This window comes from Dermacentor andersoni, chromosome 1 (genome assembly GCF_023375885.2).
Source record: "Dermacentor andersoni chromosome 1, qqDerAnde1_hic_scaffold, whole genome shotgun sequence".
NCBI classification, from domain to species: Eukaryota; Metazoa; Arthropoda; class Arachnida; order Ixodida; family Ixodidae; genus Dermacentor; species Dermacentor andersoni.
The window spans coordinates 29,556,743-29,575,566 of record NC_092814.1 but is presented as its reverse complement, the minus strand read 5'-3'; the positions used below and the strand labels follow the sequence as shown (position 1 = coordinate 29,575,566).

Below are 18,824 nucleotides of genomic sequence, written 5' to 3'. Positions count from 1 at the left end.
GATTTATTAGCCCTCAGAAAATGCTCTCTATTAAAATTTAGACAGCAGAGCTTCCCTCCCCTTCTCTAGGCAAAAATTTTCACCAGAAAGTAAGGGCACAAAGATAAGATGCCGCTGAACAACATCAATAAAAAAAAATAATGCACTGCCTTGAACTGAAGCATCTAAGAAAAGAAAATAGTAAAGAATTGTTAGATCTCAATTTGCTAAATTGAAGCGCAACTGTACTAATGTGGCACAAGATGCTACATAGCAAAATTAGTATTGTAACCTGTTTTGCTAAATCAACGTTATAAATGTTTTGCCATCATTTATTTGAATGCTTGCATTATCGGTATACTTAAGCTAGCATGTTACCTTAGAAGTGTTGGCGTAAGATCATTGCTTTATTTTTGTTTGTAAGGCACTTGTTTTAGACTGATGAAAGCAAGCTTGATTCACCGAACCTCAAACATTGTTTTCTAACAATGTTAGATGTTGATGATCTGTCATTTGTGTGTACTGTCAAAATTAAGTGTGACCCACAGGCACAGGGCAGTTTTCAAGCTGCAGAAAGAAGCTTCTTGCTCAGTGTCTGCTCTTCGTGATACTGGAACACAGTACCAAGAAGAGAAATAAATATTGATCTGTATGTCACTATTATCATTAAAGCTAATGCCATTAAAGTTCTGGAGCCAGTTTGTGAAGATGAAAAGTCAGACTGTTGAATATAAAGGGTTATGTGCCCAAGGAGCAGCTCAATGACAATAATGTCTGGTCTGAACGTTGCTGCAACTGTTTCCAGTGTGTATAGACCTCAACAAGTTCAATATCAACAGTACTCAATAACCACTGAGATTGCACGCGATGTGGGTAAAAATTAGGCAATCAACAAAATGGAAAACAATTTGGCTAAAGCTGCCTTGTCCAAGTCTATAGCATCATCACCTGATGCACTGCAGCATGGCAGCTGGAGTGATAGCCTTGGAAACATCTACTACAGCTTGTGCAGATGGTGAAAGCCGCCCTCGATGGTCCAGCACTTCGTCCTGCTCCACACCAACAGCTGAGAAAGCTGGGAGGTGCACACTGGGTCGCGAACCAAGCCATGTGTCTACGCCACTTGTGCTGGCCTCAGAGTTGACCTCGCAACTTGTGCGGTGATGAATGAGTCCAGAGCTCTCTGTTGTCTCGCTGCTTTGAGACGTCGTCTGGAGTGAGGCACTCAGCGATGAGTGACTGCCTGCCACCTCTGTGTCTGCACCTGGCACCTGCTCTGTGTCTGTGTTGGCACTTCCTTGGGACACCTCCACGGCACTGACCTAAAAGACAACAAAGCGGTCACCATTTAATGGCAACAAAAGTAAATATCAATATTAGGCCATTCGTACTGATACATGTCACAATTGTTTACACTGTGCCCAAGAAAGATGCAAGTCTTTTCAGATAAGTTGAAATAGATGTGCAAATGGTCAACATTATTAAATGTAATGAAAATTATATATGTTGTGCACATTGAAAACAGAAGCATGATTCTAAAGGAAATTATGTTTCAAAAAGAAAATTTATATCTATGTACAAACAAGCGCTGCATGCAGCCACTGCTGGCCATTTTCATTGAAGTGCACAATGCCTGAACTTGTGGACTGTAATGACTTGTATGGTCAAACCTCAATATGACAAAGTTTTACTTCCAGGCAAAGCTTCATTTAATTCCAAATTTTACTAAAATAAGGTTTCTTTGTTTTATCAATAAAGAAAGCCCCACAAGCCCCTATAAAACCTCTGGTGGCTAAAACCTTGCCACTAAGCAACATTTCTTATAGTTTATAATAATTTATATGTTGATGTAAATTTATCACTACACGTAGACTGCCACATTCAGTGTAGCACAAGAGGAGCACTTCCAGTGCAACACAGCCCTCTCGACATGGTCAGCATTAATGCTTTTGTTTTAAACATTATCGCATCTGTTCTTGCAGAGCATGTTATGGAAGAACCTTGGCCACTTTCTCAGGGAGTATGCCACAATTGCAACCCCAGTGTTCTTCCACCCTGCCAAGCAGTTTTCCTGCCAAATTTAACAGTTTGTTTAGCTGCCTAGTGGGAAAAATTGTCCTCCTGTTGGCGGCGAGATTTTAGCAGTTTTCATGTAATGTTAGCTTCTTTTTTTGGTGGTACACAAACTTACATTTTTTTCACAATAATTCGTGCTTTACGTGTCACAAACATGTAGCTTACACAGGGTTCGTTGGAAGTAAGAGGGAATTGAGCGTATTTTTAGCCAGCTGAATGTAATTCAATCTAAGTTAAGAAACAATGTCCACTGAGATGACCAATGCCTTCCTTACTATGTCAGCTGGTACGTCTCCAAACAGACAGACAAAAAACTTTATTTACAAGGTCCTGAGAAACTTTGCCCTAGGGCAGAGCTGTGGGCTGCTCCCATGTGGGGACTGGTAGGCTGAGCCTGACCGCCGCATCGTGTCCAAAGAAACGATAAAATACTGCTTCAGGTACATGCGGCCCGAGCATGTTGTTTGCAAGATTGGCATGATGAAGGCCTATGGGATCAGCTATAGCAGCGACTCTAGGCCCATTCACACCAGCAATCAAATACACACAGAGGATGTGCGACCATACCAAGCTGAAACCGAGGACATTATGCTATAATTTTAATCATTACCTGGTAGGTCAACCTGCTTTTAGGCCAGTGATTGTAGTTCATTGAGCTATATGTTTTTTAGTTGCATATCGCAATACATTTCCAGACTTCACAGTTGCACAAAAAGCACATATGATAACTGATCATTTAGGTGTTTTATTCTTATGGACGAAAAGAAACAGATTGCTCTATCTGGTGTAATATTGTTACGTAAGAAGACGCAAACGAAAAGCTATGTACAAGTATATTTACAAGCAAAATACGCTGCGCTTGGCCAAGAGGCAACAGCCCGCGCTAGCTTCTAATCGTCGTCGTCGTCTTCACACTGCTCGCCTTTTCGTGATCGCACATATTGTTCCGTAGCACTACCCCCGGCTGCAAAAGCGCCGTCCCAGAGCGACTAAAGATCGGACTTGGAAGCAGTGTAGTAGGCCTTGAGCCTACTGACATGCACGACATCACTAGATGCCAGAGGAGAGGACAAGGTTGAACCCACAGGAACAATTTCGTAAGTCACAGGCATCACCCGGCACAGCACGCAGTAGGGCCCTGTGTATCGCGAAAGGAGCTTCTCTGAAAGTCTGACGTGACGAGAGGGCGACCACAGGAGCACGAGCGCACCAGGCGAAAACAGTACGTCACGGTGGCGGGCGTTGTACTGACGCTGCTGAGTGGTTTGCGAGGCCGTCAGTCGAGCACGGGCAAGTTGGCGTGCATGGTCGACGAGGGCGAGGGCGATGGCGTCGCGCGCATACTCGCTTGTTGAGATCGCAGCAGGAGGAAGTGCCGTGTCTAGGGGCAAGGTAGGCTCGCGACCGTACAGAAGATAAAATGGAGAAAATCTGGCGGTGTCGTGCCGGGAAGAATTGTACGCAAATGTTACGCAAGGAAGGGCAATGTCCCAGTCGTGGTGGTCTTTGGAAACGTACTTGGACAGCATATCGGTAAGACGGTAAGTACGGTTTAACCGCTCTGTCAGGCCATTGGTTTGAGGATGGTATGAGGTAGTCAGTTTGTGTTGAATGGAGCAGGAACGCACAATGTCAGCGATAACTTTCGAAAGGAAGTTTCGACCACGGTCAGTAAGCAGCTGTCGCGGGGCACCATGAAGCAAGATAATGTCACGCAAGAGAAAGTCCGCGACGTCAGTGGCGCAACTGGTAGGGAGAGCCCGAGTGATAGCGTATCGGGTGGCGTAATCAGTCGCGATGGCTACCTATTTGTTCCCAGAGGATGACGTAGGAAAGGGACCGAGCAGGTCTAATCCAACACGAAAGAGCGGCTCCACAGGGACGGTGATCGGCTGGAGATGACCGGCAGATAGCACCTGAGGTGTTTTCCGACGCTGGCAGGGATCACAGGCAGCAACATAGCGTCGAACGGAGCGAGCGAGACCAGGCCAATAGAAGCGGCGGCGGACGCGGTCGTACGTGCGGGTTACCCCAAGATGTCCTGCAGTGGGTGCGTCATGCATCTCAAAGAGCACAGTCTGTCGTAGCTGTTTTGGCACGACAAGAAGAAGATCAGGGCTATCAGGGAGGAAGTTCCTTCGATACAGAATGCCGCCCTGGAGGACATATCGGCGAACGGATGCGTCGGTAGGTGTAGAGCGCAGACGCTCGATAAGTGCTCGCAGCGATAGGTCTCGGTACTGCTCATCGGCAATGTTAGCGAAGGCAGACACAGAGAAAACGCCGTTGGCGCTACTACTGTCGGCGTCGTCAGGCTCGTCGACCGGGTAGCGAGACAGGCAGTCAGCGTCCTTGTGTAGTTGGCCAGATTCATAGGTGACAGTATATGAATATTCTTGGAGGCGTAAGGCCCAGCGACCAAGTCTTCCTGTAGGATCTTTCAGTGAGCATAACCAGCAAAGCGCGTGATGGTCTGTGACAACGGAAAAGGGTCGGCCATATAAGTATGGGCGGAATTTCGCAACCGCCCAAACTAGGGCCAGACACTCACGCTCAGTGATGGAATAGTTGCGCTCCGCGGGTGAGAGGAGCCTGCTGGCGTAAGCGATAACACGGTCGTGGCCACGCTGGCGTTGTGCCAGTACTGCGCCAATTTCGTGACCGCTGGCATCAGTACGGACTTCGGTAGGCGCAGAAGGATCGAAATGGGCCAGAACGGGAGGCGTTGTGAGAATGTCGATTAGATGTGAGAATGCAGAGGCCTCGTTAGCGCCCCACTGGAAAGGGGCGTCTTTTTTCAAAAGCTCGGTTAGTGGTCGTGCTATGGTGGCGAAATTTCTCACGAAATGGCAGAAGTACGAACAAAGGCCGATGAAGCTGCGCACATCCTTGACACACTTCGGAACAGGGAAGTGCGCAACAGCATGGATCTTGCCTGGGTCCGGTTGCACTCTGTTCGCGTCAACGAGATGTCCAAGGACGGTAATCTGGCGACGGCCGAATTGACACTTCGATGCGTTGAGTTGCAGACCGGCTCGACGAAAAACGTCCAGGACTGCTGAGAGGCGCTCGAGGAGCGTAGCGAACGTTGGGGAGAATACGATAACATCGTCCAAGTAGCACAGGCACGTGGACCATTTGAAACCGTGAAGAAGGGAGTCCATCATGCATTCAAAAGTGGCAGGGGCATTACATAGACCGAATGGCATCACTTTGAATTGATAAAGACCGTCGGGTGTTACAAAAGCAGTCTTCTCGCGGTCGAGATCGTCCACGGCAATCTGCCAGTAGCCGGAGCGAAGGTCAATAGAGGAGAAATAGCGAGCACCGTGGAGGCAGTCAAGGGCGTCATCAATCCGAGGTAGGGGATACACGTCCTTTTTGGTAACCCTGTTAAGGTGCCGATGGTCCACGCAAAAGCGCCATGAGCCATCCTTCTTTTTGACCAGTACTACAGGTGATACCCATGGACTATATGATGGTTCAATAATGTTCTTGGCAAGCATTTTGCGAACTTCTGCGTTAATAACCTGACGCTCAGCTGGTGACACTCAATACGGGCGGCGATGAATAGGAGGGGCATCGCCGGTATTAATGCGATGTTTGACAGCTGTAGTTTGGGCCAAAAGACGATCATTAAAGTAAAAAATATCGTGGTAGGAAAACAGAACGCGGCAGAGTTCATGAGCGTGCTCAGACGGCAAGTCGGGCGCAATCATTTTTTGTAAGTCAGCGATGGTACAATTTGCCGACTGCGATGGTAGAGGAGTATCGGATGAAGTGTCGTCTACTGCAATGGATGCTACTGAGTGATCCTCGAATGAGCAAAGCTGGGCCAGAGACATCCCGCGTGGCAGCACTTGTGTCGTCAAGCCAAAGTTGACCACTGGCAGGCAGACGCAATTCGCCGTAATAGATAAAACTGTATGAGGTACTGTGATCCCGTGTGTAAGGAGGACGTCTTGCATAGGAGCCGCGATGTAGTGACCGTCGGGGACTGGTGGGGATGACACTAGGTCAACGTAGGTCAGTGCCAAAGGTGGCAAGCGAACGAAGTCGACGGAACTGAGGCGACTGGGGTGTGGTTCAGCAGGATCCAGAACAGGCAGGTCAAGGCAGAGAGTACTGGTGGAACAATCGATGAGAGCAGAATGTGCGGAGAGGAAGTCTAAGCCGAGCATGATGTCGTGGGGAAAGTGGGCGATGACTGTGAATAGCACGATTGTTGAGCGATCGGCGAAGGAGACGCGGGCGGCACACATACCAATTACGGGGGCTGTTCCGCCATCAGCGACACGGACAACAGGCGTCGTGGCGGGCGTGATAATTTTCTTGAGCCGGTTACGAAGGTCAGCGCTCATTACGGACAAATGCACCCCAGTGTCTATGAGTGCAGACACAGAAAGACCGTCGACTTGCACGTCAAGAAGGTTCAGATGAGTGGGCAACGTCAGTAGAGGATTTGGCGGCGTAGGGAGCAATGCAGCGTCACCTCGAGGCGCTGCATCGTCTAGTTTTCCGGCTGGGAGCGGCGTCCGAAGGGAGTCGGCGAATAGGAGTGACGGGGCTGGGGAGAGCGAGATTGTCGTCGTTGGGGCGAAGGCGAACGAGAATAGGAGCGGTTCGGTGCAGGAGAATCAGCAGCGGCGTTATCGGAGCGTGCGGCATAGGGACGAGAAGGGCCACCTGGGGGGCGAGAGTAAGCAGTATAAGTAGACCGGGTCGGGGAACTCCAGCGACTGTGACAGTGCCGGGAAATGTGCCCGATTCGATGGCAGTGGAAACAAATGGGCTTGTCGTCAGCAGTGCGCCATTCAGATGAGTTGCGGAAACGTGGTGGGTAAGACGATGCGGGACGGGGCGGAATCGAAGAAGCCGGGCGGGTATCAGGACGATGGGCCGAGCAGATGGTGTGAAGACCCATGTTTGCAAACTCTTGGCAGACAACTGCCTGGATCAGTGAGACCGTGACTGCAGATGTGTTGGTGGGACTGGAGTCGAAGGCAGCCGGATAGGTGGCCTCAATCTCACGCCGGACGATCCTGGTAACATCGGCAGTGTTGTTGGGACGAGGAGTGTCGGCACAGGAAGATGTCGCTGGAGTGTTGGGCAGACGGGCAAACTGCTGGTCAATACGTCGGCTTTTAGCGAGTTCCAGGCGGCGACACTCTTTTATAACAGCATCCACCGTCGCTACGTTGTTGCAAACGAGCAAGTTGAAGGCGTCATCGGCAATGCCTTTGAGGATGTGGGCAACCTTGTCTGACTCAGTCATGTGGGTGTCAACTTTGCGGCACAGAGCCAAGACGTCCTGAATGTACGTGACATAGGGCTCTGTTGACGTCTGCACACGGCCGGAAAGCGCCTTCTGCGCGGCAAGTTGGTGATCGTAGGGGTTGCCGAACAAGTCTCGCAGCTGTGTCTTAAGTGAATCCCAAATGGTGAGCTCATCTTCGTGCGTGCGATACCAAACTCGAGGTGTGCCACCGAGGTAAAAGACGACGTTGGCGAGCATAATAGTAGGGTCCCACCGGTTATTGCGGCTGACGTGTTCATACAGGCTGATCCAGTCATCGACGTCTTCCCCATCTTTGCCCGAGAATACGCCAGGATCACGGGGAGCGGGGAGAGTGATGCAGGTCGTCGAAGTGGCAGCAGGTGTCGGAGCCGGCGGAGTCGGGTTGTCGTCGCCGGGAGCCATGAAGGAAGGCTCGACGTACCGTCCACTGCGAAGCTCCGTGACGAGGTACAGGGAATGTCCACCTCCACTAGATATGTTACGTAAGAAGACGCAAACGAAAAGCTATGTACAAGTATATTTACAAGCGAAATACACTGCGCTTGGCCAAGAGGCAACAGCCCGCGCTAGCTTCTAATCGTCGTCGTCGTCTTCACACTGCTCGCCTTTTCGTGATCGCACATATTGTTCCGTAGCAATATTTTTAACTGTGCTTTACATAAACAATAAAACATAATTCAAACAAGATTTTGATTGTTCTCTGCATTTAGAGAGGTTCTAGCAGATTTCGGGTGCTTGTATCACGGGTTCTAAAGTTTCTAGGGGTCTTGACTAGCGGCTTTTTATGTTTCTAGTTGCCAAGAATCACTGCTGCCAAGGATCAGGGCAGTTATATCAGCACAAAAAAAGTCTACTGACAGCATAGGTACGAGTGAAATTTTAAAACAAAAGTGCATCTGTCACAAACACAAAAATTACAAGTCGACCAGAATGTACTACAGTAAAGGCATTCAGCATGGCAAAGCTGATTTTTGTTCTATATTTCAGCAGTCGAACAAAAACGTTACAGTGACGTTCCACTTTGTGAACACGGGTGACGCGTAAGCTTATGGGTGCTATAGTGCACACGACGCTATCAGCCCTCAGTGCACCTTGACGCCTACACTGTCTGCATCACAGATCGTATTGAAGACAGGGCTCATGTGGCTGCGCCACATGCAGCAGCCACCGGAGTAGAATGCCCCAGTGTAAACATTTGCTTACTATTTAAATTACCTAGCATGGTGTCAGCGTGCACAGGCAAACAACAAGTGTCCGCACTCGATGACCACAGACACTCGCTGTCAAAACGCTGGCATGAGGAATCGCGGCAGCAGCAGCGAGTGAAGTGATGTTCGTGCTGTCTATCGCTTCAATGCAAACTCAGCGGTGGGAGCACGGTGCACGCAAAGCTACAAGCCAACGGCCCACCTAGACTGTGCCCCCAAACCAGATCGCTTCCAAGATAAAGGACACGCGACGCGCGCGGCCAAAGTACAACGCCCTTGCTCCATTCCCTCCCCCGGTGCCATGGTACAATGTGCGCAATGGAATATGACGTGCTTCCTCCCCTTGCACATGCAAGATTGAGCCGCCATCGTCAGCTCACTGTCGCATGCTTTCACTCGCACACACAGCATATGGCATGCGAGGACGACGTTACCACGAGACAAACCCATTACGTATGCATCACAAAGAAAACTAGTAGCAACTGCCAGAGGAGGCCAACCCAGTGCGCATCCGCCTGCCTTCCTCCTCCGCGACGCTTGGCCTCATTTATCCATTTCCACTTCACTCAACGTAACCTACACGTTCCTCTAGGTGGCGATACTTTGCCATGCTCTGAGCACACCTTCGTACTATCTCAGGCATGCAATTTTTTTCACCTCCAGATGCCTCCTCACTCGCTTGCTTGGTTGCCTCAGACAAACACCACCGATTTGAAGAGCTGGTCAGTTATGCTTGCGCATAAAAATTAAGGAGTGTGGTGTACTTCCCCTCACTTTTTCATTGAAAGAATACTATGCTCAAAAATTAATATTACATTTCACACAATAAATTCTCAAAGCTGGGATACTCCAAAATTCACTCAAGTAATCCATCAGTGGCTATAGGTTTCCCCATTTTTTAAATGGGAAAGAAATATATACATTTTTTCAGGAAGTTTAGATTAACATTGTGTTTCTAGGTTCAAAATCTGCAATATATGTATGATTTTTGTCATGATTAAGGTGTGTATATCCCATGAAAACAAGCCAGAGTCTTTAAGTGCTGCCTGGAATAGCCTAGCAGTGCAGTGATCATCTTGTTTTCAAATCTACTGCTATCATGCAGTGTGGGTGCTTCCACTGCTGTTAATGCAGATCTGGTTGTGTACCCTTTGTGGTCGAATTAGTAAAACCTCAAGTGTCTGGTAGCACTCTGTTTTGGGCAAAATTAATTAAACTCACCATGCTGGTGTCGCTGGAACTGCGGCCAGCAAGAGGGCTACACTCGCTGTTTGGATCAATAGCAGAGAAGAGCTCACGGAAGGCTTGGCAGGCTGCTGCCAAAAACCAGCGATGGCCAGGTAGACTTTCCTTACCCACGAAGAAGAGCACATCCGTGTATACCTGACCCTGGAACAGTGCTTGCATGTGTTCCAGAAATTGGCTGGCTGGCACTGACACTACAGGTGCCACAGGTTTGGGTGGGCAGAAGGGCACCTGCGCAGGAGGAAGCACACCTGGCTCAGCAACAGAACAATACAGCACATGCTTCAACACCAAAGGAAAACATATGGCAGGGCCCACAACTCTTAAGTTGCCACATACACACTGAATGTTGCCTACGTAGGACCATGCCATGGTTATTTAGTGGCTATGGTGTTAGGCTGCTAAGCACAAGGTCATGGAATCTAATTCCGGCCACGGCATTTCGACGGGGGCAAAATGCGAGAACACCCATGTACTTAGATTTAGGTGCACGTTAAAGAACCCCAGGTGGTCCAAATTTCCGAAGTCCCCCACTACGGCTTGCCTCATAATCAGATCATGGTCTTGACACAAAAAACCCCATAATTTAATTTTTTTCTTTTAAATAGGACCACTAGATGTACACAATTTCTCTAACTAAATAAACCGCTAAACCATTAGTGCTAAAGTTTCGCACAAAGATGGATTGGTGCAATGTGTGCAGTTTAAAACTACGCTTGTATGCATTATTTTGTAAAAATATGTAAAAGTATATGATCACAAGCAGTGCAGTAGTCGTATATGATCATGGCACTGCTAATAGTTTATGCATGTGATTGTGTGCACGTGCATGCACTTGTGAAATCGCTGTCACAATAGACTGTACAATATGCTTTGTCGATCATTTAGGTAACTGTTTCGTGGTCCCAGATGCATTATGAGTCACATGCAGTATGAATTGTTGCCACAAGCTTTATGCAATTTACAAACAATCTTTGGCGAGCAAAGACAATGGACCTGAATTGCTGGGTGCTGCACGTGCTTGAGATTGGTCATCCAGAAGCGCTGCTGCTTCCTGGCCAGCAGAGCTGCCCTGATAACGTTGCTGAAAACTTCAGCTACACCAAAGTTGGTAAGAACACTTGTTTCATAATATGCAGCACCAATCTCTTTGGCTAGAAGGCGCCCCTGCTCTGGTCGCAATAAGTCGCTCTCCCTGAGAGGCCTGTCAAAAGAAAGAATGCAACACCTTCAGCAGTCATCACAAGTTGGGCTTCTTGAGGCAGCTAAGCATTGTCCTCAGAAAAAAATTCACTTTCAAAAATACCTTCATGTGATGAATTCATAGCATATGCACAAATGTGCATTCTCCAAAGTGAAACATATAAACAGAAAATAGAATGTTGCATTAAAAAGTAACTGACTGAAAATGTTTAGCATGAAACTTCATAAGCAATTTTTTCATTGCCTCCTCTCATATTTAAAACTTTTTCTAAGTAACTAAAGGCTCAATTGCAATTGCAAACTCTTCTGTGTTAGATCCATAAATAATGAGTCTTTGTTATTTATAACTATAGAAAGATGTCTCATTCACACACTATGCTTTAATGTTTGTACTACTGTACCAATCATCAATTCAATAAGGATGATCCAAGAATCTTGCATGCAGATTTTATATGAAATTAGCTTCACAACAAAGGAGCTAACATGGTGAAACAAGGGTGCAAACATAAGACAATTAAACCCAACATTAATCACAATGCAATGCTATGTCTAAACAATATATGCATGCACTTCACTGCTGTAAAGTAGGAAGAAAGGTGTTGTCAGTAGAAAGAACATAACTTTACAGCTTTGGGTGCACCAGAAAACAACCTGCATCTTCCAAATGCTACTGCATGATAAATAAATATAGGTGTCTCCCCAGAAAGTAAAGCAAGATGGCAGGCACCCAAAGAACTTTTACTTGCATTAGACTGATGTTGCTAGTCGCCCTATGTGAAATCAAAGCTCCAAGTTTAAGCACACAACAAACTAACAAATGGTTCAAAATAGCATGCATATGTAACAGTGGAAACAAGTAACCATTGAGCAAAATAAAAGTCTCTCTCTCTCTCTCTCTCTCTCTCTCTATATATATATATATATATATATATATATATATATATATATATATATATATATATATATATATATATATATATATATATCACATTTCTGTGCCTTCAAAATTAAACAGAAAACAAAATATGTATAATAGATGGTTGAAGAGATGCAATATATATAGCGTCCTATGTGTTTGCGTTTTGTCTTTCTTGAAACTTGGGGGGTAGAAATTGCCTGTTATTTTTAAAGAGGAAAACCTGGAGAAATCGGCGTTTTTGTTGTCTGGCAGCCTGAAGTATGGGATTTTTGTGCTAACTTTTACAAATGATTAACATGAGCAATGGATTTCTTTTGGACACAAACATTTTACTTAAGCAAGCGAGCTCGATCACTCATGGAATGAAAGGAGAGCTGTTTGCCAATCATGTGACGAACTCATCTGTACAAATCCTCATCGGCATGTAAGCATTGTTAACATTAATATTTTAAAAGAAACTACATGAACAAAAACAAGAGATGAGTTTTGCAATCCCTTGTTTACATTGTCCTTTGCACTTTTTTTGACAAACGAAAAAAAGAAGTACTAGTAGTAGTGCACATGGGCATTCTTCGCAAAAGGCATAATGCTTTTCCCTACCTTAAGGACCCTTGTTGACATGCATTATCATATGCATTTTGATCATTTCTGTGTCCTTGTCTGTTGTTGTCCTATTTTACCAATTCCCACATTGTGCTCTAGTCACAAATAAATAAAATATCAACAAACCGAATCAGCTATAGTTCTTTGAACATGTCACAGCTATCGTTCGCAATGCAGATTAACGTCAGCACTATGTTCGCTTCCTAGCATGTTACCGCCATTTACATGTAATAGATGTACGGGAAATACAATGAAATGCACCATTGTTGCATTCGTGTAAATGTGGCTATCAAAAAAGTAACAAGCTTTCATTCCCTCAAGGCCAGCAAATGACGAATATATTATATATACCAGTTTTTGCTTGAGTGTGAAGCAAAAAGGAGGCATATAGCACAATGTTCGTACTTGTATATACAAGTACTATATTAATATAATAATGATATATCATGACCACATGCTCACAAGAAGTGGACGGCGTTTATTAGTTTTTAACACCTGAATTTATTATTATCCTTTACGAGAGGGCAAACTTTGGAGAGAAATCAGGTTTAACCCGATTTTTATAAAGCTTGCTCGGGGTGCAAAAAGTGGAAATTATTGGGTTTTACCCAAAAATGAAGCACCCTGAATATAACTAGTGTGCCAAACTTCTTTCTGGCCAAATAACTGTCTAGCATTTGAGCTCAATGTATGCACACTAGATGCCACTACTGAAGAGTTTCAGTGCCAGGAGGAAAAAGAAAGAAAAAAAAATACTAGCTTGTCCCTGCACCATAGCCACACCTATAATTTAGGATTGATAGATCCTGTTTTAGGCAGTTCTCAACAAGCTTGCATGGTTACATCACAGATTCCTTCTAAAATTATTGTAGTTTTCCACAGGCTACAAGCAAAAGCAAATTGAAATAATAAGCATTAATGATGAGGATGCAAGTGACTGAGGCTTCCTATCCACAATAGAGTTGCAGAAGTGCTGCCGTACATTCTTGACTTTCTTCAACAAAAATAGGAAACCATTATTCGAACCACTTTTGTCATCAGCACAATATAGAGGGTAATCAAATAATAAGATACTACAGTGTCACAGCTGAAATTGACAGCACCTTCTGGCACTATCAATACAACTTGTGTGATTATCCAGTATGTTGCACTAGAAGTGAGCCATGCTTAACATTCCCAAAAAAGTGGCCATAACTAGCAGTTCAACAACAGCCATTTTCGTAACAATATAATGAAATGGATGCTTCCATTGTGGGGTCTTGGCATATATTGTGATCACAGGCTTATGAATGCACTGAACAATTCCTTCGGACCTGGCCAAGTGAGTGAGAATCTTTACCGGCATGTTTTACATCTTTGCTAACAAATGAATCAAAACTACAAGCACACCTAACTTTCAATAAAGAAAACCAGATGGGAAAGAAAAAGGACTTAACGTGTTAGGCACAGAGCAGAACTGTCTGAAATTGTATTCACAAGTGAATTTTTTCTGCTTATAGAGGAGAATGTGTGTAAAATAAGAACAGAAAAAAAAATACAAGGAGACTCCAGTGAGTGCTTAAAAAATTGAGGTAGCGGAAATTAATCTGGAATCGTTTTATGATGACTACTTTTGTGGATCAGTTGTAGGTCTAAGAGATAAAACCCAATAATGGTCAAATAAGGAATGCTGCTTGTTCGATCACTTCCTGTTTTGTTTGGATAAAGCCCAACAAGCAGAGAAGCTTGTACCATTGACAACAGAAGTTCTGGATCCTGGCCACGGCGGCCACATCTCGATGGGGGCAAAATACGAAAACACCCGTATCCTCAGATTTAGGTGAACGTAAAAGAACCCCAGGTGGTCCAACCGAAGTTCTTTGAACATGGAAGCCATGAAAGAAATATATCCTTGCAGCTTAGATATTCAGTCTGGAACACCAGGTTCACACTTTGCACTCTATGATCTACCCTGGAAGCCCCAATTTTGAGGCTGCATGCCCAAGTAATGCCCAAGCTTTTTTGACTTTCACATTCAGGGCACTTTTGAGACTAGCTGTACACATAAGTGTTAAGAAGGTAGTCTGTGCATTCAGGATGGGTTAACATAGTGAATGAGATATGTAAAGGAAGCATTTACAAGAAACATAGCTGTTATGCTGGTGCAGCAGAACCTGAAAGCAAGCAAACAAAAATAATGTGCAATAAACTTCAAACATGCAATGCACAATGACAGGCTGTTGGCACATGCAGCGAGGACAAGGTGTGACGACCACAACCAGAGAAGCACATGCTCAGGGGGGCTCTCTTTAGAGTGAGCATGGTGACTGAGAAGTAGAGACTAGCTCGGGTACCTTCCAAACTCTGGAAACCTGCAAGACACGCAGGGATGGTGCCCCCTGCAAAAATACGAGCACAGACAAACAACCACAGTTACGCTAGCTTGGTACATAGTGAACAAGGCGTACACATGTGACCTGAGACAAGTGACGAATGATGCACAACTCTGCTGCAGGCAGTTCCAAACTTGTGGCCATCTTGTAATAAATGTGTTCTGCTCATACCAGCCAAGCTGCCATCACCTATGTCCCCTTCAAACACTAATAAAATTTTGTCCATTGAAAATTTAGTTGTAACGCAACTTGTGCACATCTTCGTAATCATTAAAACAAATACAGCAGCAGAAAATATTAAGTATTTGAATTTTTCAATTACTTTTGTTGCATCGACAAATTTGGTTGCCTTAACTGCCAGAAATACTTCCAAGTACAGAAACATAATCTACTATTTCATGTGCAGTGTCCAGCTACTTGATAAATTTGGTGGATGGAAGTCATAACTGTCCAAAATAATATATGAAGAAAACTCGTAACAAGACCATGTAGAGCTAGTACTATGAACAAATGCCCAGATATCCATGTTCCAACTCATTCTCATAACACATTGCTTGCATAATAATCAATATTGCAGCATAGATGAAATCAGAAATATATTAGAGCTGTATGCAACTGATTTTAGACGTCACTATTTTTATTAGTAATTCTTACCTTGGCATGTACAAGTGTACATTCAGCACCTTCACTGAATAGGGAGAAGAATGTTATGAAAGAGTTCTGCTTGTTTTTGTTTTCTTCTAACATTGAGAAATATTTGAGTGCTTAAAGAAATTTTATTACTCAAGGTTAAACTTTGAGTGAGTGCACATGCTTTTCTCTATGCAGCTAGCTTTGAAAGCTTTATTCTGGACAGCTTTGGCTTTTCGATAGACAAATAAAACTCATGTACTAAATGACATATTGCAATGTAAACTTCAAAAATGAATATTTCATCTGCTTGGCTAACTTGATGAACCAAGCCCCACTTTTTCACCCCCCATTATCCTGCATTTCCACAGACAGATGAATTGAACTGGTAATGATACCCCATGCACTGAATGGCTGAGATTAACAGAAATGCTTTAAAAATATATTATTGCCTGATTTTATATTTACAATGCTCCTGTGATAATACTCCTACCTAAGAAACTACTGATCTGTGCCAAGCGAAATTAATGTGTGAAAAAATTTTTTTTCTTGTATAACATGCGATGGGTGTGATTTGGGCAGACTGGAATAAGTCCAAGCAACTTCAATTTTCACTGTATTTAATATTCGTCAATGATATATGTCTGTACAACTGACAATGCTATTGTGGCATGCTATCAAATTCAAGGACCTGTAGAAGGCTCTATGTATATCAACATTTCCTTTGAAAGCCAGCTGTATGGTACATTTCCAGAAGCTTGAACAGCATGTTGCAGGATTTCACTTGAATTCCCAGGCAAAGGCTTACACATATTGATGTAAGTGAAATCAGCCGAGCTATCCCCATGTGTGTGAATATGAAGTGTGTAAAATGAGGTGTTTAGAATTAAAAGGTCAGTAAAGAGAAACAATAGAACAGCTTGACTGGTAAAAAAAAAAGATTCTTTTAAGACACTGTATGTGTTTCATTGATGGAAAAGTGCCGTTTATTGAAGGGCCCCTCACTAGGCCCAATTGCAAATTTCGGTTAAACACTACAACTTGCAGGGCCTATTGCAGAAAAATTTCGAATTGGTTCGTTATTACAGGAGATCAGAGAAATTGAACTGTAACATTGCTATGCTGCCAGCAGGTGAGCTTCAATGCCAACATAGACACTCTCCCCTTCTGCCTCAACTAGTGTCCTCAAGTGACATTTCTTCCCTACCTTCTCCCATACTAGAGCTGAGGGACCATGTGGCATCTAGGTTGCAAGACCTGCCTATCTTTTTTTTCTCTTCTTTGACTTGTTTTGTTGCATGGCACATTCCCAGTGGTGGCATTGTGCATTCTGCACTGAACGATTTACTGAGGTCAGTTGCCATAATCAGCGACTTGCAGGAACTGCATTTCACATATAGGCATTTATGCATGTAACCTTGACTCTCTAACTGAAAGCGGGGTTCCCTCAAGAGGAAAGGCGCGTGGGCTTCTGTTAGAAATTTCAGCTGTTTTTGCATTGTGCAGCTGTTTGATACCTAGCTGACAATTGCCACCATGTGATCTACAAGCTGTGCTTGTCTCTTCGCACTGCTCAAACCTGGTGAGGGGCCCTTTAAAAGAAGAAGCCAGGTCAAAGCCTTTATTTTTCATTTTCACACTCTAGCTGCAGCATATGTTGCGTAAGTTGGATGTTACTGATTTCACAATAACTTCATGTATCTGGGCCTTTCATGCACAGCAAAAGTTCATGAAATCTGCCGGATGTTTAGTATTCACTTACCTTCAAGTGCAATGTAATGCTTTTTTTTTTTTCATTTGTAGATAACTAGCCACCTGTGAGCCGATGCTGCCAAAGTCTATACAACATCACAGGCAGCTGACGCAGGTACTTCAAGGTTGCATCATAACCTTGTCTTCTGTCATTGCATTTTTCCTAGCTTTCAATTAAACTCTGCTTGCTATAAGACTGACCACGTTTCCATTTTTAGAAGTGTATAGTCTATATATAGGCTAACTTCACGTGTAATTTACTTTAGCACCCCTTTGACAAAAGCAGTCTTGTCATAAAGCTGCCAAAATGCAGCTTCATATTCTTGTTTTTTGTCTATATGTGGCATGTGCATGTACAAGCATTAACGTGCAGCCAGGGATGTGCAAAGCAATTTATGATTGGTGCCAAGTAAAAACAAACAAACAAACAAGAAACATAAAGCCAATGGTGACACCACCAAATGCTGTTAGCTGCAGGTGTGGACAAAAAAGACATAAGCAGACCTGCATTAAAGCATTTGCACCCTTGTTGGTATTGATACTGTGAGCATCTAAAACCCAAATATTGTGCAGGATGCTGATATTTTACTGATCTGTCACAAGAGATAAAGCAAAGCAGTCTAGTTCGTTTTCACAAATTAATCACTACTGGTTTCAATTTATGGTTTCTAATTGAATTGAAATATTTTGTATCACTTTAGCTGTGGTTTTCTCATATATTTATTTATGCTGGTTTATCTTAAACACATTCAAGGTTTATCTTAAACACACTTAAAGTATATTTAACTTAGTGTATCTCACAACACTATGAACCATGTAAATTGCACTTTGATGAATTTGTCTTAAGCCCTGCTTTCATTAACTCAGCTGAACATTTAGAGAGAGTCATTTCATGCCACCTTGAAACTTGACCATCTGCAATTTCATTGAAAAATTTCAGCCTTTCAGAATAGCACACTCTTTTCACAAAAAATATTATGTGAAAGAAATGTTTTACCACTTGCAAGTCTCCTTCAGTAGTTATGTCTGCCAGTAGGCTGTGTGGCGAATACAAATCACAAAGCAAATTTTGAGACAGGCAGAAATATCCTGCATTTAGAAGCAATGCAATGTGCTATCAAATGTACAACGTGGCATATCAACCGGCCATGGTTGCTCAGTGGCTATGGTGTTGGGCTGCTGAGCACAAGGTCGCGGGATCGAATCCCGGCCATGGCGGCCGCATTTCGATGGGGGCAAAATGCGAAAACACCTGTGTATTTATATTTAGGTGCACGTTAAAGAACCCCAGGAGGAAGAAATTTCCAGAGTTCCCCACTACGGCTTGCCTCATAATCAGAAAGTGATTTTGGCACGTAAAACCCCATAATTTTGTTTTTTTTTTATGTGGCATATCTTTACTAGGAGCACCTCAGTGTTTATTCAGTGGCTAAACATACAACTGAATTTTTCGCTAAATCACTGTTCACACTGCTGTGTGCAATATTCATTTCAAAACAATTTTCATGCACTGTACAACTGCTGGACACTAAAGTTAA

The 18,824-nt window shown here is 44.1% G+C and overlaps 1 protein-coding gene across 7 annotated transcripts in view; it reads right to left on the bottom strand.

Moving 5' to 3' along the window:
• The window catches only part of RhoBTB (Rho-related BTB domain containing), a 319,208-nt gene that overhangs the window by 49,974 nt on the left and 250,410 nt on the right, over positions 1–18,824 (bottom strand). For 6 of the 7 annotated variants that reach the window (XM_050193352.3, XM_072286083.1, XM_055061279.2 and 3 more), the window contains 4 exons: positions 14,866–14,910; positions 10,804–11,011; positions 9,784–10,038; positions 928–1,301 (listed from right to left, as the gene is read on the bottom strand). In XM_050193352.3, the coding sequence (XP_050049309.1) occupies positions 928–1,301; positions 9,784–10,038; positions 10,804–11,011; positions 14,866–14,910 (882 nt within the window). The remainder of the gene's footprint in view (positions 1–927; positions 1,302–9,783; positions 10,039–10,803; positions 11,012–14,865; positions 14,911–18,824) is intronic. The other variant, XM_055061278.2, reaches the window with a different exon arrangement.